Here is a 21,929-nt window from a genome sequence, read left to right as displayed (position 1 = left end):
CCATCCTCAATGGTGGTAATACCAATCGTGAGCACCTGGCCAATCCTCACTAGTAATAATCCCAATTCTGAGCACCTGACACATCCTCAAAGGTGATAATCTCAATGTTGACCATCTGATCCATCATAAATGGTGATGATATAAATGCTGAGTAGGTGGCCCAACCTCAATGGTGATAATCCCTTTGCTGAGCAACTGGCCAATTCTCTATGGTGACAACCTCAAATCTGAGCAGCTGGCCCAAGGTCAGTGGTGATTATCTCAAGGCAGAGCATCTTATCCATCCTCAATGATGATAATCTCAATTCTAAGCCTCTGCCCCATCCTCAATAGTGATAATCTCAGTTCTAAGCATCTGCCCCATCCTCAATGATTATAATCTCAATTCTAAGCATCTGCCCCACTCTCAATGGTGATAATCTCAGTTCTAAGCATCTGCCCCATCCTCAATGATGATAATCTCAGTTCTAAGCATCTGTCCCACCCTCAGTGATGATAATCTCAATTCTAAGCATCTGTCCCATCCTCAGTGATGATAATCTCAGTTCTAAGCATCTGCCCCATCCTCAATGATGATAATCTCAATTCTAAGCATCTGTCCCACCCTCAGTGATGATAATCTCAGTTCTATGCATCTGCCCCATCCTCAATGATGATAATCTCAATTCTAAGTATCTGTCCCACCCTCATTGATGATAATTTCAGTTCTAAGCCCAAGCTGAAACCACAGGAGAAATGGGGAGATAACCAAGAGTGCTGCTTCCACGGTGAACTTGATAATCAGCACCAAGGTGAAGAGACAGACACTGAGGACACTCAACACCTACCAAAGCAGAGACCCAGAGACTCCTAAGAGCCCATAAGTGAAATAGACTTAAAACACATCCAATATGGCTCAGGGAATTTTGTGGAAGAGGGGGCAGTAATATTACTACAGCCACAAGTAGTAACATCTATCCCAGAGGCCCTGCCTCTCCCCCAAAACTGACTGATGCTCCTACAATGCATAACCCACAATCCCCACAGGGATAACCTGTGACCCCAATGAGGAGGGTTCCCTTTGAAAAGGGGGCAAGGGTGAATGAAAGGATGGTACCAACACATGATGCTTCCATGTTAAGTATGTCCATAATTGATAAAAAGTTAAATAAAAAAGATTTAGTTTGGGTAAGAGATTAGTACTGATGCAATAATGGAAATATCTTAAACTATTTTAAATTTATACATGACATTGATTAAGAAGTTAACTAATTTTGAAGTTTAAGTTTAAAGTGTTGTTTTTATAATTCTTTCATATAGAAGGTATATAGTTTTTACTTACTTGGTCTAAAGATCAAAAAGGTCTTAGGTCGGGCGTGGTGGCGCACACCTTTAATCCCAGCACTCGGGAGGCAGAGGTAGGAGGTTTGCTGTGAGTTCGAGGCCACCCTGAGACTCCATAGTGAATTCCAGGTCAGCCTGGACTAGAGTGAGACCCTACCTTGAAAAACCAGAAAAAAAAAAAAAGGTCTTAGGTTTAGATGAACTAGTGAAAGTATATTGGGCTGAAAAAGTTAAAAGTTAGATTAGTCTTGACAATTTGTTATTATCAGTTATTTATTTTATAAACACAATAAGATTATGTTTTCTGTAATTATATTGATTACATAATCCAATGAAATATATTTTATATAATTAGGCCCAGTTTTATCTATTAGAATAAGTTTATAGCAAACATTTAAGTTTTATCCAATAGGAAAACAGATGAGTAAAACACTTTAAAAACACATTGTTGTAAACAGGTGTCTTATGTAACAAAATAAAGGCTTTGTCAGATGGAGAACATATAAGCTTAATATTTGGGTATAACTTAGTCATCACAATCCAAAATTAAACAACTTTTACACCCCTTTTAATGTTACCAGGAACAAAAGAAAATGGGCTTGTATTTTAATGACCTCCAAGCCTAAAGTCTGACTTTTTTGTTTGTTTGCTTATTTTTTTGTTTTTTGAGGTAGGGCCTCACTCTAGCTCAGGCTGACCTGGAATTCACTATGTAGTCTTAGGCTGGCCTCAAACTCATGGCATCCTCCTACCTCTGCCTCCCGAGTGCTGGGATTAAAAAACATGCACCACCACACCCAGCTTAAATGTCTGACTTTTTAAAAAGAGAGAGAGATCCTAAGTTTTTGGAAGATGGGTAATGAGTTTGACTTTTTCAAGTTGAAGTGAGACGGTGGAAAAAAAGATGGGTGAGGGTTTTTATTCTTGTTAACTTTTAAGCCTTGCAGGACAATCAAAAGGGGCCTAGATAGATGGAGTTAGACTGTTATAGGACCCTCTGAGGTCAATTAGTAAAACTGTAGAAGTCCAAAAAGTTGTTTATAGCAATTTTTAAATTTTGCTTTTTATATCAACTTAGAGTTTAAATAAATAAACAAAACTAGTTAAAATATCTTGATTTTGTTAACCTTGATATTGATATGGGAAACTAAGGCTCACAGAAATGGCACCAGAGATGAAGTGGAGAATCAGTCTATTTTTACATCAGAATGAGTCCAGAGGATTCTCTTCCAAAGCCTGAAAATAGTGGTTAATTAGCAGAGAGATAATTGTAGCTGTGTTATGGTATTAAGAAGGAACAGAAGATGATTTTTTAGTACAGGTCAGGAGCTGTAATACAAATTATGGCCTTGAAACAATATAAAAACTACAGTGTCAGTACAAAAGACTATATAGTGTCAGATATATCTAACATAAAAGTTTATTATAGTACAAGACATAACTGGGCCAGGGGCCTCAAAATTTTTTCTATCTTAATATGATGTATAGCAGTATAAATAAAGTTGTTATCCTGTTACAGAGAATTCAGTTTGAATTATGTAAACAATTAAGGTGAAAAATATGAGGAAACATGTTTTTAGAATGTATACACATCTTATTTTTTAAATATCAAATAGCTATAAGTACAGGCAAAATATGCTATTAATCTTGAAAATAATATTTTTATCAGCAAATATAAACTAATTAATTTAATTTAGAAACTGTTAGGAAAAGACAAGCATGACAGCACAAAGTCTTGGTATCTGTATTTGAAAACATCTTTGATTAGTTTAGATATCTATGTGGGTACCAATTACTTAGGGAAGATTGAAAACTGGACCACAGAATATGAAATCATTTATTTTAGATGAAGACCTTTGTTTGAGCATGGCCCTACAGCCTGAGGTAAAGAACATGTCTTGTTGCAGCCAAGTTCACATTGCTGGCAGAAATCACCAGACCAAGAGCAGCTTGTGGGACAAAAGGTTTATTTTTACTTAGAGACTCGAGGGGAAGCTCTATGATGGCAGAGGAAAATGGTGGCATGAGGAGATGTCACCTCCTGGCCGACATCAGGTGGTACAATAGCAATAGGACAGCGTGACAAACACTGGAAAGAGGAAGCTAGTTTTATAATACTCATAAGCCTACCCACAACAATACACTACCCTCCAGGAGGGTTAAATTCCCAAATTGCCAGCAGCTGGGGTCATGGCATACAGAACACCTAAGTTTATGGGGGACACCTCAATCAAAACACCATATTCCATCCCTGGCACTCATAAAATGATGTAAAATCTAATGCACTTAGTCCACCTTTAAAAGTCCCTATAGTTTTTATCAATCCCAATGATGTTCAAACATCCCCAAAGTCCAGGATCTTTCAACTGAGCCACCAAAAAAAATAAAATAAAAAAATAAAAAACGCTCAAAAAAGCCATAGTGGCACAGAATAAAAATTCACACTGCAGGGCTGGAGAGATGGCTTAGCAGTTAAGTGCTTGCCTGTGAAGCCTAAGGACCCTGGTTTGAGGCTTGATTCCCCAGGACCCACGTTAGCCAGATGCACAAGGGGGCACATGCATCTGGAGTTTGTTTGCAGTGGCTGGAGGCCCTGGTGTGCCCATTCTCTCTCCCTCTCTCTCTCCCTCTTTGTCTCTGTCTGTCACTCTCAAATAAATAAATAAAAATAAACAAAAAAAAATTCACACTGCAAAAGATGGCATTGGCATAGCAAAGAAATATTCAATCGATACAAGATTTAAAACAACCAGGGAAAACATCAAACTCTGTAGCTCCAAGTCCAACAACTCTAGTCAGTAACAAATCTCCAAGTCCAGTAATTGTAACCAGCCACAAGTCTCTGGAGTTCCAATTCTGCCCCTCCAGCTAGGCTACTCACAGTCCTGGAAAACTTCATCCAGGGCCAGCAGCTCTCCTTAGCAGCCATCTCATGGTCCCAGCAATTCCATCAGGTCTCCACCGCAACCCATGGGACATCCTCATGGCTGCATCGTCTCCATGCAGATAACCCTGCTACAAACTGCCCATGGCCATTTCCAAAACACAAGACCATGTTGCAAATTCAACGACCCTCTCTTTCCTGCACTTCTTATACTCCATAATACCAGATGGGGTACCAATTTGTCAATCCAGGGAAGAAAAGGACACTCCTTCATCATTCAGGCCCCTTAAAAAGACTCTGAATTCTTTCTGTTGTCCAAGTACATGTCAGCTGGCCCAGTCTCAATGGTTATAACCTCTCGATTGCAGCTGAACAGGCAGCAGTTTGGGCCCAAAGATTTCATTTTGAATGTGCCATATCCCTTTGCTCATACCAGTCCATTTCTATGTAAAGCAGCCCTGCACAAGTTCTCAGGACATGGGCATAAGAGCAAGCCTCTCACACAAACTGCTTCTGGCCTAGAAAGGCAAAGCTCTTTCTCACGCTAATAAGCCAAATGTCACAGTTTACAGTTCTTAATGCATTTGGGACTTTCAAGTATGACCAGAATAATCTATGAGTACTTACAGCACTGCAAGGCATCTCTTAGGTCAAGATTTCAAATCCTTCCTCATTCCTCTTCAAAATCAGCTCCAAAAGGCCAAAGCTACAGAGTCAGGTTTCAAGCAATAATAAACCCACTCCTACTACCAACTTTACTGTTGCAGTCAGGTTCGCATTGCTGCCAGAAATCATCCGACCAACAGCAGCTTGTGGGAAAAAGAGTTTATTTTGGCTTAGAGATTCAAGGGGAAGCTCCATGATGGCAGGGGAAAATAGTGACATGAGCAGAAGTAGGACATCACCTCCTGGCCAATACCAGATAGACAAGAGCAATAGGAGATATAACAAACACTAGCAAGCGGAAGCTGATTATGACACCCTTAAGCCTACCCCCAACAATACACTGCCTTACAGGAGGGTTTAATTCCCAAGTTACCAACAGTTGGGGATATGGCATTCAGAACACCTAAGTTTATGAGAGACACTTGAACCAAACCACCACACACCTTAAGAGTTCATTTACTTAGGAGTAATGAACTTGGGATACCTGAAATTTGACAGTTATTTAATGATTTCATGGTACATAAAACAACAGAATTTGGTCAGTGTTGAGCTAAAACAGGTGAGCTCTAATACAACTTTTAATAAATCTATTTTTAAAGGAAAATGCTATTGGAAAACCAATGTTTTAGTTTAAATAAAATATTAGTAAACACTTTAATGTTTTATTATGAGATCCTTATCTTGGGAAATTTCGCACCAATAAGTCAACCTTTACCTTAAGATTTCATTTCTCCAATACTTAGAACATTTTCCTTGATCTATCTCCCTGTCAGTAACAGTTCTCGAAACCATCAGAGACTATGGAGAGAAGCCATATTCAGGAGTATCTAAGGTTGTCTGATGCCTTGTCATTTTTTAGCTTTGCCTGAATACCATCTTTTTTTGTTTGGTTGGTTGTTTATTTTTCCTACCACTTCCGTTAGTTATATTTTAAGAGAAAATTATTATAATATCACCTTGTAAGTTGTATAGAAAACTATTATATACAGTACAGCAAAAATTAAAACAAACAAACAAACAAAATTAGGTTGGTTGGCTTTTCGAGGTAGGGTCTCACTCTGGCCCAGGCTGACCTGGAATTCACTATGTAGTCTCAGGGTGGCCTTGAACTCATGGTGATCCTCCTATCTCTGCCTCCTGAGTGCTGGGATTAAAGGCATGCACCACCATACCTGGCTCATCTTTTGTTTTTTAATCTTATTATTTACATCCTCCTACCTTTGCCCTTATAATTGACCACTTAAACATCTTTCTTAATAACATTTTGTGCATCTATTATTGAAAATTTCTTTATATATTATCCTTTGATTATCTCATCTTTTACAAAACTTTAATTTCTTCTTACAGAACAATTAAGAGAAACTTCACCCAAATGAATGATGGGGAAGCAAGTAGTTTAGCATCACAAAGTTAACCATTCTATTACTGTGAATCTGTAGAGAAACACCCTTAGCAGAAATACTTGGAAGTTAAAGTGAGAAATACATCATAAATGTGGTTTTAGTAATTTAACATTATTTTAAAATACATATATTAATACTACTCTCACTTTTTCGTTAGAGAACTTTCTCTTTTCACATGGCAGTGGCCTTGGGATGACTCAGAAGGCACCATGGTGCTGAGAAGTGGCAGAGGAGTGCTCAGCACTGCAGTATCTCTATCACACCTTCCAAGGCTCAGGGTCCATTACGGAAGAGGTGGCAGAAAGAATGTAAGAGCCAAAGGAAGGGTAGGACTCCTTACAACGTGCTCCACTAGATACAAAATGGCCTGGATATCCATGACCTCACAGTGCCTGACACTACCTACACAAGACTATCAGAATAGGAGGAAAAGATGATGACATCAAAATAAAAGAGAGACTGATTGAGAGGGAGAGGGGATATGATGGAGAGTGGAGTTTCAAAGGGTACAGTTGGGGGAGAGAGGGAATTACCATGGGGATATTGTTTACAATCATGGAAGTTGTTAATTATAAAAAAAATTAAAAATATTTAAGCATCAGAACATTTGATGGCCATAAGCACTATAATAATTAATGACCATGAATTTAGTCACACATACAGACAGACTACACAAAACATAGAACACATGATATAACATTGTTGGCCAGAATTAGATTATGACAACACAAAACATGGAGAGACACTTCTTTTTAAATTAGTGAGGACTCAATCTTAACAAGGAAACAGCCAGTGGTTTAAATTTAAAGCTGAAAATTTTGAAATCTGTTTTACAACCATTAGCCATATGTAAGGGGGCTGGGGCTACAGTATTTCTCTTGGTGTTTGTCTTTGTTTATTTTTTCTAGCTATGTGGAAGGCACTGGTTTTTCTAGGGACTAAGTTCTTGTGTACTGTGATTGCCCCACCCCTGTTGTTGGTTTTTCTTTGGCGGCTTATAATAAAAAGAAGAGGAGGAGGGAAAAGAAAGAAAGGAAAAAAACCCTAGAAGTTGTGTAGTGATTTTAAATTTTAGCAAAGAGAGAAAATTATGTATCCACACTTAGAATAAGTTAAATTGGCCCAGGAAAGAAAGGAGTTTCTTTTTTGTAGGCAGGGTTTGTATTTGATTTAGTGGAATGGCTTGAATTTGGTGTGAGATGAAAAGACACTCATGACAAGCTGACAGAACTATGTGTGAGAAGTAGAGTTTTAGGAGGGACAGGAGTGGGAAAGGGAACCTTGGACCATTTCATATGTCATCAGGGACAGTTATAAAGATCAATGAGAACGTTGAAATCAACATTATCAAACTCAGACCAGCGGTAGCCATTGTCTACAGAATATTTCAGCCAAATCTGAATAGAGAGTGTGAGTAATTTGGTAGGCAGACATTCCAATGGAGTGTCCTTTAGAATAGATAATTATAGCCCATTTTGGAGGACAAGGACTAAGTGGAGTGGCTGATTCCCACCACCAGGGATGTCTCCAAGGCTTGGGGATAGCAATGAGGTGAGACCCACGGATTAGAAGGGGGCATCCCCACACTTGTAATGCTTGGGGTGTCCAGTGAAACTATACATGGGGGGGTGCTCCTGGAGCCTCCAATCATCCACAGGAAGAGGAGAGAGTGAGAAACTTCCAGTTTCTAAGGTCTAAGACAAGGCACTTCCACTGCAGACTAAGAGTGAGTACCTTGTCCTGAGGGCTGAAATTTGATGAGGTTGTGGATGGAAGCCAGTCAGGCTGTGAATGGCTTCTTTTCTGGAGTTCAAAAGTCCGGGGACAGGGGAGGAGTGTGAACAAAAAGAAAGGTAGAAGTCGCAAGGTATCAAGTTTGAAAGACCAGAGGTCTCAGTCGCAGCTGGTGGCTGTTTAGTTCAGAATAGTGAGCACAGCGAGCATCTGTGCTCCCAAGGGAGTGAAACACTGGCAGGGAGCTAGAGAGAAGGAAGGAAAAAGAAGGAGGAGGCACGAGGTCCAAAAGCCCCTGAGGGCTCCAATCTGAGTCTTCGCACCAGAATGTAAGGAAATTGAAGGAGAAAGCACAAGAGAAGCAATGGGCTTGATCTCAACAGACAGAGACTGTTTACTGAAGCACAGAGAAGGGCTACAACCTTCCCATGGGATGGAGGCTGAAACACTGAGCTAGGCTGAGGTTCAAGTTTATGAGGAGCATTCTGAGGAAAACAAACTGGACCAAGGGAAGTAGATAAGGAACTGTAGGTATTAGTACACTTCCTCAGAATAAGCTTTTTCAGCAAAATTGTCTAGGGAAGATGCCCCAGATAGTTTTCGTTCCTTCAAGTCCTTCTGAGTTTAGGAAAGTTTATTAATCAGAGGAGTTGTCAGACTTGTCTGGGACTAAATTCTTCTCATGTTCCCAAGACCTTCTAGTTTTAGGGACAGTCATTAACCCTTCAGTTTCCTCTGGTTTTGAGAAAAGTCATTAACTCTTCATAAACAAGTTTAGCCACTACAGAGGTCAGTGTGAGACTGAAAATAGATCTTCCATATCACCCAGCCATACCATTCCTGAGTACTTACCTAAAGGACTCCAAGTCAGCATAACACAGAGATACTTGAACATCAATGTTTATGGTAACACTATTTAAAATAGCTGAGTTGTATAATCAACCTATGTGTCCAAGAACAGAGCATTGGGTAAATAAAACATGGTATATGTACTAAATGGATTTTTTTCAGCTATAAAGGAAAACAGTTATGTTGTTTGCAGGAAAATGGAGGCAACTAGAGATAATCATATTAAGCATATTAAGTGAGTCTCAGAAAAAACAAATAGCAAATGTTTTCTATCATTTGTAGTTTCTTTGTATAGAGCCACAAAATTATAACAGGAAAGTAGACGTGAAACTCTCTAAAGGATCTAAAGGGAGCTGGAGGGACAAGAAATGGAATAGTGGGAAGTATGGGTGTGAATATAGTTAACATGCAATCTATATATATATTTGTATGAATTTTTTTAAGAAAATAACTTAAGAGAAACTGTCAGCTCTGGAGCATGATGCTGGTGGGACACCATTCAGCAGGGCTGCAGCTTCCACGACATTCTTTGGCAGGGCCAAGAAGACTTTCAGCAACCTCCTGGAGTGCCTGCTGTTGACAGTTTGTGCTATTGCTATCTTTTCCTTGGAATTTTTGGAATTATTATAAGTTTATTACTGCTTATTTTGGCTTTCATTTTCCCCTTTTCAGTAGTAATAGGGGAATCCAATTTAGATGTGTTTATATAGTCACCAATGATTAAAGAGGAAAATAATGTTTCTACAGAAATTTCTGAGGCTTTAATGTTTAAATAGGTAAACAGATTATGGATCCTGAAACTATGACTAGTTTGAATGCACAAAGTTTCTTAACACCACAAATGTATATTGTGAGGAACATGTCTCATTAGGTGAAATATACATCAATGCAAAACATTGGTTGGATAGATCAACTTTTACCATATACAGTGGCATAACACCTTATAACCATAAGTGACACCTGCCAGGGCTCTTGGCTAGCTTCCATGAGCGTGGGTAAGATATTAACCAGCGTACAATTTTGTACTTTCTTGTTTAAGATGTTATCAGAATGTCTATGGGGCAAGAGGTCCATGAGTTAAACAGAAGCAGAGGAAACCAAGAGAAAAGAGGAATATTGTACAAGATTTCTTAGAGAATAGAAGCTACATGAATAAGTTGCTATGTCTTACTTGAAAAAAAAAATTTATTGTAAAGTATAAATAAAGAAGCAGAGTTTTTCTTTGCATCCAGTGTGCTTCACCTGAACTACTGGCCCACATCATTTCCTCACAACGCCGACTCCACACATCCCCTTCGAGTTCTACAACCCCACTGAAGCTGGACCTTGGCAAGAAACAAAGATCAAAACTAAAAAATAAATAAAGGACCAAGAAACAGTGGTTTTCTTTCTAAGCCTGGGTTACTTTACTCAGTGTAATATTTAATATGAGCACATATAGCCATAAACTTCCTCCTTAGGGTTGCAGTGGCTGTGTCTCAGATATCCTGGTAGATTGTGCTATCCCTTTCACTTGTTTCTAGAACTTTTAATTTTTTCTCTCTGATTTCTTATGATCCTTATGTTCATTCAAAAGTGTATTGTTCAGTCTTAAATATTTATATAGTTCCTAAAGTTTCTGTTGCTATTACTTTCTACTTTTATTGTATCATGGTTCAATAGTATATAATTATTTGAAATTTTATATTTGATAAGGTTTACTTTGTGATCTATAATATGACCACTTTTAGAGAATATTCTCTGAGCTGAAAATAATGCATATTCCTTATCTGTTAGAAAGAATGTTAGAAAGAATGATAACAGATAATCCAGTTTACCCATGGTATAATTTAGCTCTGAAGTTTCTTTGATTATTTTTAATTTGGAAGATGTAGATAAATGTAATGCACCATATAAATAGATTCATAGACAAAAATAAGATGATCATCTCCATGGATGCAGAAAAGGCATTTGATAGAATTTCAATATCCATTCAGGAAAAAGGTCCTGAAGAAATTCATAATAAAGGGAACATACCTCAACATAATAAAAGCTATATACAACAAACCTATAACCAACATTCTACTAAGGAAAACTGAGAGCATTTAGTGTCTCCATTTTCTTCTACCTTCTCCACTCTTAGTTACTATAGTACTCAAAGTATTTCTTGACTTAGAAGTGTAAGACAAAAAAGAAGGAAATAAAGGGGTTACAAGTAGGAAAAGAAGAATTGAAACTATCACTAACTGCAGATGACATGATTCTGTACTTCAAAGACCTTGGACTCTGCTTACCAATTTACTAGTGTGTAGTCTCCCTTGCAGGGGTTCAGGGCTGCTCTGGATGACAGAATCAGGATTATAGATGCTATGTTCTTAGTTTCTGTCATTAAAAGTACTAAATGGTAAGTCATTGTGCTTAGCCTGATTATTTGCTGGAACTCTACCTTGAATAGGCCAGTAGACTCAGTTATTTTGAGTTCCTTTTTCTGTTCCTTTTGATATGTTTGCTTGTTTGTTTTAGGGGGGGAAATGAGGCAATGCTAGTTAGCCATGATTTTTTTTTTTTTTTTTTTTTGGTTTTTCGAGGTTGGGGCTCTCACTTTAGCTCAAGCTGATCTGGAATTCACTATGGAGTTTCAGGGTAGCCTTGAACTCACAGCAATCCTCCTACCTCTGCCTCCCAAGTGCTGGGATGAAAGGCATGTGTCACCATGCCCAGCTAGCCATGACATTTTTAATAACATTCTTTTGGAGGGTTGTTATTAGAGAAATCAGAGACAGTGCCATGTAGTGTTCTCCTGAGCATACTACCACTTTTCACTAAATGTTATTTACTACCGTAGCATAAGCCCAGTTACAAAGAAGAACTCAGGATTCAGAGAATCAGTTCAGACTAAAGTTCAAAAGTAGTTCTGATGCCAAAGTTCTTTCCACTACTGTCTCTCATTCTGTGGGTAAAAACTGGGAGATGCACCAAGTAGGGAAAGAGTAAGAGTTCAAGAGTCATTGTTCTGTAAGAGAGACAGATAATAGAAACTTTCCTCAATATTCAAGAGATAGCTTGCTTATTCATTCATTGACTCATTCAACAAATATTTGAAGATGATGGAAAGTAACTACAGAATGAAGTGAAAATTCAGAAAATGTAAGTAGTTCTCCCTCTGTCCTTAGTTTTGACTAGGTGATCAAGTTAAAAGGGAACAAGAAAAATAACTCTGATGCCATGGGTTGTATAATAAAGGTGTCATAATGGATCACAAAAGAGGGAGATAGAGAAAGTATTTGGATTGCTGAAGGTTCGTGTTAGAATAAAAGACATCACTATGATTATTTCTACACAAGCCGCTATACTAGGAGTACTTCTGCACTAAGCCTAACTAAAAATGAGTGACATCTCTAGGTTCCTTCTACTTGTCTCCCTACATAGCCTACTTCTGCTACTGTGCAAGGCCGCCCAGCTCTCCTTGCCTAGACAATGGCTGCTTAAGGCCCTCTAGCAGTTATTCACACCTTCCCAATGGCTTGTTGGCACCACTGAAGTTAAAAAAAAAAAAAAAAAGCAGAGAGCTGACTTCTAAGGAATTCTTGAAATATCTTTGTGTTTTTTATTTTCACCTTTACACATTGAAATTGATTTGGAGAAAAATTATCACTAAAAGAGTGAGAAGAGGACATTTCCCATCCCTTGTCTTATTCTGTATAATGTTAGCCAATTTACTGAAATCCATATAAGCACTATTATTTGGTGAACCAATAGTCCTTCAAGAACCCATTTTTCTATTTTGGCTTTCTCCATCCTGGGTGGACATTTTAATTATCAGGACAGTCCTAACATGTATCATTACATGAATTTTCTTTTCAGAATTTATTCCTTCTAAGATCAATAAATGTCTGCTGAATAATGAATGACTGAATGGATAAGTGTTCTATGGTGTCTGGGAAAGGGATTATTATCATTTCTAATCGAAGAAGTCACAGGCCCAGAAAGGATAAGTTCCAGGCTACATATGTAGTGAGAATGATCTGGGCATGAGCCTCCTGAGTCTAGTCATTCTGTGTCATCATTGGAGTGGGTCTGAGAAAAGCCCCAGGAAAAAATGTAGAAAACACCTGGGGTGGAGTAGTTTGGAGTATAAACAGAGAAGGGTCACTCTGCAAACTGATTCTCAGTGAATATATTCATCTGAACACTTAAGTTTCCACTTTATAATCATTTATTATTCCTGAAATATTAGAAACTTCATATTCCACTTTACCAAATGTTCAATATATGTGTTTCTAATATCAATGCTAATAATATCTCTTTGTAGCTCTATCACCATCCAGAAAATTGCACAGCATGCAATGTGTTTTCAATAAATATCCAAAATTTGTGTGGGGAAGTGATAGTGGGTGTATACATAGTTATTGACCAGGTAATCTGATATGACTTTGATTTCATTATTTCTCAAAGTAGTTTTTCTGGCTAATCAATTCTGGACTCTGACTCCAAATTCTGTCCTCACCGTTGTCCCTCCCACAAGTAGATGAAGCAAACTGCAAAGTATTTAAATAGGGATGATCAGGAGATTTAGTGGCTATTCTTAATTCAGAGGTCACTTCACCATGACTGTCTTTTCACTGAGTACCTTGAGAAACCTGGGTGGCATCTTTGGGATCCTCCAACTGAGCTTCCTGCTTGTCCTGCTGCTGCTGCTGTTCAAGGCAGTCCATTTCTATCTGAGCAGAAAGTGGTTGCTCAAGACCTTCCAGCAGTTCCCATCGGCACCTTCCCACTGGCTTTTTGGGCACAACCTGAAGGTAAGAAGAATTGGAAATGAAAATAGAATGGTATGAAAAGGTGAAAATCTGAAAGCATGGTGAGCAAGTCCACAGGCAAAGACTGCTGTAAAGAGAATGCGGTCTCTGAAGAACACTCAATTTATCTCCTTAGAGATAGGTACAAAACCCCTTACTGAATGTCAATCCCTTTCATCCATGGAGAGCTCACTCTCTGAAGAAGTTGTGTTTTAACAATAGACTTAAATCTCAGGAGATGTGAGACCATAGGGAAAATGCTGGTCTTTCAGGGATGAGTAATTGATGTCAGGGACAGGGCTATATTTGTCACTTTAGTAAGTTCTAGAAACAATGGCTTGGGGACATGAAAGCTAAAGGTTATATACATATATGAGAGAGATGACTTTTGGGTGAGGAGGACTAATGTGAGAGTTATCCTTTAATCAGAGTCTCTAACTCTATGCTTACTCCACATACCCTGCACAGTGAGTTCCACTGAACCTAACCACCATCCCATCTACTACCCCAGTGCCCAGAACAGAGCCTAGCACAAACATGTGAAGTCACTGAGACAAAAGGATGATGCAGCAGTCTGAGGGCTGAGAGGGGACAAGAACTATCCCTTGAACTTCCAACCATAAAGTACAACACAGTTTGGAAAAGGATTTCATGGAGAAGCACTCAACAAGAAATTTTACACCAACCACACTTCAGGGAAGATGAATGTAGAGCTCATGCAGAGTTGAGATTGGAGGCCCCTCCATAGCACCTCTGAGGAGCATAGCTTCATCCAACAGGGCCAGAGGATCTGGCTCAGGGCAAGTCATAGGACACAGCAAAGGACTGGATGATAGCACAAGTAAATCATCAAACTGATCAAGATTTCTATTTTCTATGATTGTCCTGCCTTTCTCATTTGATACAAAGTACTAGGTGTGGAAAAATCATTTTCATGAATTTTTATTTTCCCTGGTGCCTATTCCCACAGGATGAGGAGCTGCAGCACTTGCTTACATGGGTAAAGAAATACCCAGCAGCCTGTTCACAGTGGTTATGGGGGAACAAAGCACGCATCCTCATCTATGATCCTGACTACATAAAGGTGATTCTGGGGAGATCAGGTGAGCATGCAACCCACAGCAACTACAGTAGATCCACCCACCTATGTAAATGTCCTGTGTCCCTGAAATTCCAGAAGAAGGTAGTCCTTCAGCCATCAATGTCTAAACACCACCTACCATTCTCCCTGGCCAGAAACCAGCAATATGATCAACTATGCTTATCTAGTTGTGGACAGTTAAGCACTGTGGGGCTGAATTTCTGTGTATTTTTTTTTTCTTTCAAAACCAAATTGATGTGAACTTTTTATTGGAGTTATGGTCACAGCTTGCACATTGACAGCCCAAACATTACAGGCTCAGCCATTCATCCTCAATAAGCCAATTAAAAGAGCCAAATTAATTATGAAGAGCAGAAAAAAGAGGCTTATTCAATATGGCCACATTGAGAACAAAGAGATCTGGTCACCCTCCACATCCACCTCTGAGGACTTGACATACAGGTTAGGTTTAAGTGGAGGTTCAGGAGTGTGCATAACTAAGTAGTACTGCTCAAAGCATGATCTCCCCATCATTGTCTGGGCTGCAGTCTCCCCTGAAAGGTGGTCTGACAAATTGTCAGTTTCCCCTCTGATGGCACTAGGCAGTAACCTTTTATATCTCAAAGCACTAATTCCTTTGGAAATTCCAATTCCTCTGGATTCACCATTTTAGTATTCTTTTAGCCAGTGGGAAGGGCACAAATGTCTCTTCTCTTTAGAATATCTTCCTTCCTACCAGTATAGTTATATTTTGTTTCATAAACTTTCATATATCTGATAAACAAATTTCATATCTACTCCAACTTTGGTTTGGAATCTCTAATTGCTAACTTTTGTAGACCATAGGTTGACTAAGCCACTAATCACTGCTGAAAAACCACAAGGGCTGGGTGTGATGTTGCACACCTTTAATCCTAGTGCTCAGGAGGAAGAGATAGGAGGATTGCTATGAGTTTGAGGCCACCCTGAGACCACAGAGTGAATTCCAGGTCAGCCTGGCCTTAAATGAGACCCTACCTTGAAAAACAAAACAACAACAACAAAAGGCCTTTCTTATTCTTGAGTATTGAAGGCTTGTCCTATGTTTCTTATTTAACGTCAAAGTGACAAAGGTATTCAGCTGCTGGTACAATGCAGTCTGCCTTCCATAGAACAACTAACTGTCAGAAAGGAATGGGAAGCATTGGGAGATGATATAGAACAAACAGCCAATTGAAAGTCATGGGGATTCACAATAGCCCATGCTTTGAAGTCTTCAATTACCTGTTGATATCTTTCTTCCCATTTAGATCCTAAGGCTCCTGGTATTTACAATCTCTTAGTTCCCTGGATTGGTATGTATATAGGAGCATGTTTTCTTGTCTGATATTTCTTTGACTCATGGAGAACAATGGGTGATTATCCAGCAGGGTCATGATCCATCCCTACATCATTTCTTTTCTAGTCAGTCCCTCACCCCTCTCTAATGCTAGCATGAGCCTGCCTGAAGTTCAACTTCTGCCACATCACTTCTCTAAACACTCCCTGTCTGACATTTCTTTGTCTTTCTTGACCTGCTACACAACACCTTTTCAACCTTTACCACATAGCTGTCATAGTCACAGAAGATGTACCAAACTAGGAGATTCACATTCCTGAAAAGTGCTGTTACTCCCGCAAGAAACTCCACCTTCCTTGGGGCTGTCTTCCCTTAGTTCATCCCAATAGGCCGTACCAGATACCCTTTGGGTACACTGATTCCATCTCCACTAGACACATTCACAAACCATTCTCTGATTCAGGCTATGGTTTGCTCCTGTTGAATGGGCAGAAGTGGTTCCAGCACCGGCGGATGTTGACTCCAGCCTTCCACTATGACATCCTCAAACCCTATGTGGGAATCATGGCCAACTCTGTCAATGTAATGCTAGTGAGTCAATCTGTCTTGCTCTCATTTTCACATACCACTCACATCACACACAATATGTCTGTACTCTCAAACAAAATGTCCAAACCATAGCTATCAGATACAGTCACATGGAATAACACTCATACCATTACTATGACAGTAAGTTCCTCCAAAGTGGATAAAGCAGAGAGCATCCAGTCAACACAATGGAGCCACACTGTGTAGAGAGGATCATGGTGAGCACAGGGCTAAGTCTTTACCACAGTGGTCTAGAGGAGAAGTTAATACCTCCAGACAGATCTACTTTTCCCTTTCTGGAATGGGTAATGTAGCTTCAGGATGTCACGAAATCAGTATCTGTTCTGTGGCTCAATGTTTCTGCATGGAGTTCAGTAACCTATGCAGTGAAATAGACACAAAGTCCATTTCTCACACATTTTTCACCAGACTCAGATTTCTAGCTTCATGGTGCTCAGCAAAGTTTTGATAAATAAAAAGGAATTAAAGTCTTTGATAACTTGCATAAGGTATGTTCTCACAGACCCACAAGCTTCCTTTACCGACACATATTTTTGTTCCCATATTTGTATTTACGTTTGTTTTTTAGATCTAGTCCAACTGTCAGAAAACTGAAAGGTATCCCAGGATCCTTGTCAAAAACTTGAAGTTCATGCTTGTTTCCCAAATAAAATTCAATAAATTTGTAATCAGATATTGCTTTTAATTTTGTTAAAATTTTTGTGAGAAGCAGGCATCTGAGTATAAACACTTAATTCATATTATTAATTTGTTGTAGGCATTTGATCTCAAAGGTGAGGGTCTCTAAACAGAATACCTGGAGATACAGAGATATATCCTAGTCTATGTAGGTTCTAATCTTCTCAAGGAAATTGAGTAGTTGCCACCTTCCCATCACAGAACAAATTGGAGCAGTTTGTTGACCAGGATTCCTCTGTGGAGATCCTCCAATATGTCTCCTTGATGACTCTGGAAACAATTATGAAGTGTGCCTTCAGCCACCATGGGAATGTCCAGTTGGATGGGTAAGTGACAATCCTTATGCTATAGAGTCCTTGGACTGACCAGTGTTGTGGGCTTGTTTGAGAGGTAGGAGGGACAGCTAGATTTCTCATCTACATAAAAATCAAAACTCTCACTGTACTGTAGGCAAAAGCCTGATTACAGACCAGACTCAACCCTGCCCCAACAACATACTATAAATCAGCAGCAAGGATGGAAGCCTAACTGGTCATGCACTCTTCTAGAAGCCTGAGGGTTAAGAAAGTTACAAAAGAGATATTTGCGTCAGTGCGGTCTGTCCTCACAGAGTCCACCTGTAGAACAGACATCACCATTATCAGAACATTGTACCTTTTCTGCCTCAGAAATTCCAGCTCCTACATCAAGGCCATTGAGGATCTGAACAGCCTGGCTTTCTTCCGCATAAGGAATGCCTTTTACCATAACGACACCATCTACAGTCTGTCTTCTGATGGCCGCTTGTCACACCGCGCCTGCAAACTTGCCCATGAGCACACAGGTTTTGTCCCCATATTTTTTTTTTTTACTTTCCCTTTTACTATATAATGGTTGGCCCAAAGATAAGATTATGTCTCTCACATACAGTGAGTCCCCCACATGTCTCTGTAGGACCTGGGACATACTCATGCTGTGTACTATCACAGTGCATATTTTGGGGGCTAAGCTGTTAGCTTATGGCATGCATTACAAGTGGCTTCACATTAGTAATATTGCATGAGACCCATTCAACATATTTGAAAATTGAATGCTCTTTGGGCTGTGCTTCTGAAAGGAGCCCTGATCTATCAGCCAGTGCTGGACTTCCATCCCTGACCCAAATACCCACCTGCACACATGTATCCTGGTTTCTCTGGAATGTACAGACAAGAGATATCAGTGATACTGAGGACTGAGTAACATTTTCCTTGCATGTTAACTGTTGTCATGGCACAGATGAAGTGATCAAGTTGAGGAAGGCTCAGTTGCAGGATGAAGGGGTGCTGGAAAAGGTCAAGAAGAAGAGGCGCCTGGATTTCCTGGACATCCTCTTGTTTGCCAAAGTGAGTGATGGTGTGAGGATGAGGCTTGACTCAGAAGTACAAGCCCTGCTTGATCCAGAAGAGACAATCCCTGCTCTCTCACCTGTGGCTTCCCCTCAGATGGAGAATGGGAGCAGCTTATCTGACAAGGACCTGCGTGCTGAGGTGGACACCTTCATGTTTGAGGGTCATGACACCACAGCCAGTGGGGTCTCCTGGACCCTCCATGCTCTGGCCACTCACCCTGAGCACCAGCAGAGATGCAGGGAGGAAGTCCAGGGCCTCCTTGGAGATGGAACCCCCATCAGCTGGTGAGTGACAATTTATGAGGTAGGAGAGTCCTGCTTTCTGATGAGGGTGGCCCCTAGGCTTCTCAGGCTTTGTATGACTTTCAGGATGGGCTTCATTTCAGGGACCTCCTGGACCAGATGCCATATACTACCATGTGCATTAAGGAGGCCCTGAGGCTCTACCCCCCAGTACCAGTTGTGAGTAGAATGCTCAACACACCTGTCACGTTCCCTGATGGACGCTCCCTACCTAAAGGTACAAGCTTCCCAGAATAACGCACTTAACCACTCAGCAGGGTAAGGAATGTTGGGAATTTCATGTTGCTTCAGCAATTCTGAACCTCACTAGTTTCCATTTCTTTAAGATTTATTTATTTCTTTATTTGGGGGGGTGGGGAGAGAGTGAGAAAGAGAGAGAGAAAGAGAATGGGCTCACTAAGGCCTCTAGCCACTGCAAATGAACTTCAGATACGTCCCAGAATCACTCACCTGAATAGTCAGCATGGGTAAGAAAAGATGGGACTTCCACATGCACTTCTGCAATTATGAACTTCACTTGGTCTCCCATTACCTCTCAGTAAATTCTGTCTTTATTTTGACAGACGTTATTAAATGCTGCATAATGAACTTTTCCTCAGTGAGCCTCAATAAATATAGGCCAAACTCTAGTTAAATGTCATCCTCCAGACTCCAAAATTTCCCTTACTTAAGACATTTGGAGTGGAAAAGAGAATCAAACAAGTCCTATAGAGATGTAATTTTTTCCATGGGTGAAAACAAATGAGAGAGATAAGGGAATCTTATGACATAATGCATGAATGTGCCCCAGTCTCTCAGGAACCCTCAGGATGATGCAAGGGAGCAGCTAATGACAAGATCTGAGCCCCTATCATGGGAGGAAAACACATACTAGCTAACTCACCATTGGGTATGATCCCAGTTCTGCCACATCTAGCTGTGTGAACATAAGAAAATCAGCCTCATGGAGATTCCATGATCTCACCTGAAGAAATGATGTAAAACTGTCTCCTGTGATGTGTGTGTAGAGGGGAAGTGTGTTTGTGAGCATGGTGTGAGCTAATTTATGTTCTCCAAAGGACTGTAGAAGACACATAACTTGAGCCATCACTTCACTTAGTATAAGGAGTTTATCTCTGATACTTAATTTCTGTCATTCCAAGTTCATCATATTTGAATAGGTGCTTTGCTAAGTCCCCCTCCCTACAACCTCCCTGGGATCATTATACTAAAAGTGATAATTTCTGACATGCAAGTCTTTTGTGCATGCATGTTCTCTGCTTATTGTCAAGAGTACACTTCTTTGACCCAATTTCTCTTCGCCCTTTGTCCTTTCTGACCCACAGGTGTCACAGTCGCGCTCTCCTTTTATGCTCTTCACCACAACCCAGATGTGTGGCCAAATCCACAGGTATGAAAGTCCTGGGAGGAGAGGAAGAAAAGTGATGGTCTCTCAGGACTAATACCTCCTTCCACTTCCAACTCTAGGCATTCTGTTCTGCTATGTGTGAGGAAAGGGGGCTTGACTCCCATGCATCCTTGCTCTCATGATCTCATGCTCTCTCTACAGGTGTTTGACCCTTCTCGATTTGCACCAGATGTTTCCCGACACAGCCATGCTTTCCTCCCTTTCTCAGGAGGATCAAGGTGATGATAATGGGGGGGGGGGGTTGTCTCTGGGCACTTATTAAAGATCAGGAGCTATGAACCAAGACAAGGTATTAAAGTGGGAGGGTGTGACCCTCAAGGAAAATGGTTAGACTGAGACTATGAAGGAAGGCCTTGAATGCCCAGCTCTAGCTTGTGGCTCAAAGGCCAATGTCTGATGAGGCCAAAAGAGGACCTGAGCTACTTCTCATTTCACTGTGTCTGCCTGAGCCAGGAACTGCATCGGGAAGCAATTTGCCATGAATGAGATGAAGGTGACTGTGGCCCTGACCTTGCTCCGCTTTGAGCTGCTGCCAGATCCCACCAGGATCCCAGTTCCCATGTCACGACTTGTATTGAGGTCCAAGAATGGAATCCACCTTCGTCTCAAGAAGCTCCAGTAATTGTGTTGGAGAAAAACGACAGTTCTGATGGCCTGCTACTGCCAACCTTTTGATATATCACATGCTTTTGTTCCTAGCTTATCTGTACATGTCTTGCTTCCTCTCTTCTCACACTTTCTTCTTCTTCTCAAATGCCTTTAATCACACTTCCCATCTTCCTGTCTTTTTGCCCTTCTCTCTCCATTCTTCCTCCAAATTACCTACCTCCTTGTCTTTGTACCTGTTCCCCGCATAGCTGTGACTGATTGCCCACATAATCCCTGAAAATCTGCCTGTCCTCCCACCAGCTGCCCTGGTGGTGAAAGAGATATTCTTAAGGACTTGTGCCTCCCTGCCTCCCCTTAGCTATTAGACTACTGAAACAAAATGCAAAAGACATGAAAGTAAGATGGGGACTAATAGTGAAAGAAGAAAGGGTCCTGCATGAATGAGAGGGGATAAAAGAGGGTAATGGGTGTGAATATGAACAAAATACATTATATACATGCATGAAACAGTCAAAAAATAACAAAATTAAAAGTATTCCTCAGGTTGGAGAGATGGCTTAGCAGTTAAGGCACTTACCTGCACCTAACAACCCAGGTTTGATTCCTCAGAAAGCCAGATGCACAAGGTGGCATGTGCAACTGGAGTTCATTTGCAGTGGCTAGAGACCCTGGCATGCCCATCCTTTCTATCTCTCTCGTCTCTTCAGTAAATAAATAAAATATATTTTTAAATTGTTCCTCTGGGGCTGGAGAGATTGCTTAGTGGTTAAGGCATTTGCCTGCAAAGTAAAAGAACCTCAGTTCAATTTCCCCAGGACCCATGTAAGCAAGATGCACAAGGTAGCACATGCGTCTAGAGTTTGTTTACAGTGGCTGGAGGCCCTGGCATGCCCATTCTCTCTCTCTCTCTCTCTCTT

General features: G+C 40.3%; 1 protein-coding gene across 7 annotated transcripts; it reads left to right on the top strand.

Annotated features, from left to right (window-relative positions):
- The first annotated feature begins 13,445 nt into the window (after positions 1 to 13,445).
- On the top strand, positions 13,446 to 21,025 carry LOC101609153 (cytochrome P450 4A14-like). Of its 7 annotated transcripts, none has more exons than XM_004672166.2 (13): positions 13,446 to 13,640; positions 14,168 to 14,176; positions 14,608 to 14,740; positions 16,008 to 16,052; positions 16,500 to 16,627; positions 17,525 to 17,649; positions 17,992 to 18,146; positions 18,581 to 18,687; positions 18,787 to 18,977; positions 19,079 to 19,212; positions 20,321 to 20,385; positions 20,545 to 20,621; positions 20,857 to 21,025. In XM_004672166.2, exons 1-13 carry the CDS (start codon positions 13,446 to 13,448, stop codon positions 21,023 to 21,025), a joined length of 1,533 nt encoding a protein of 510 aa, XP_004672223.2. The 7 variants fall into 7 exon arrangements, with proteins under 7 accessions (XP_004672223.2, XP_004672225.2, XP_004672222.2 ...); XM_004672168.2 differs by lacking the exon at positions 14,168 to 14,176 and adding an exon at positions 13,696 to 13,707 and having other exon boundaries at positions 14,614 to 14,740; XM_004672165.2 differs by lacking the exon at positions 14,168 to 14,176.
- Positions 21,026 to 21,929: the final 904 nt, after the last annotated feature.

Source organism: Jaculus jaculus, chromosome 5, assembly GCF_020740685.1.
Source record: "Jaculus jaculus isolate mJacJac1 chromosome 5, mJacJac1.mat.Y.cur, whole genome shotgun sequence".
NCBI lineage: Eukaryota > Metazoa > Chordata > Mammalia > Rodentia > Dipodidae > Jaculus > Jaculus jaculus.
This window is presented reverse-complemented; position numbering and strand designations above follow the sequence as displayed.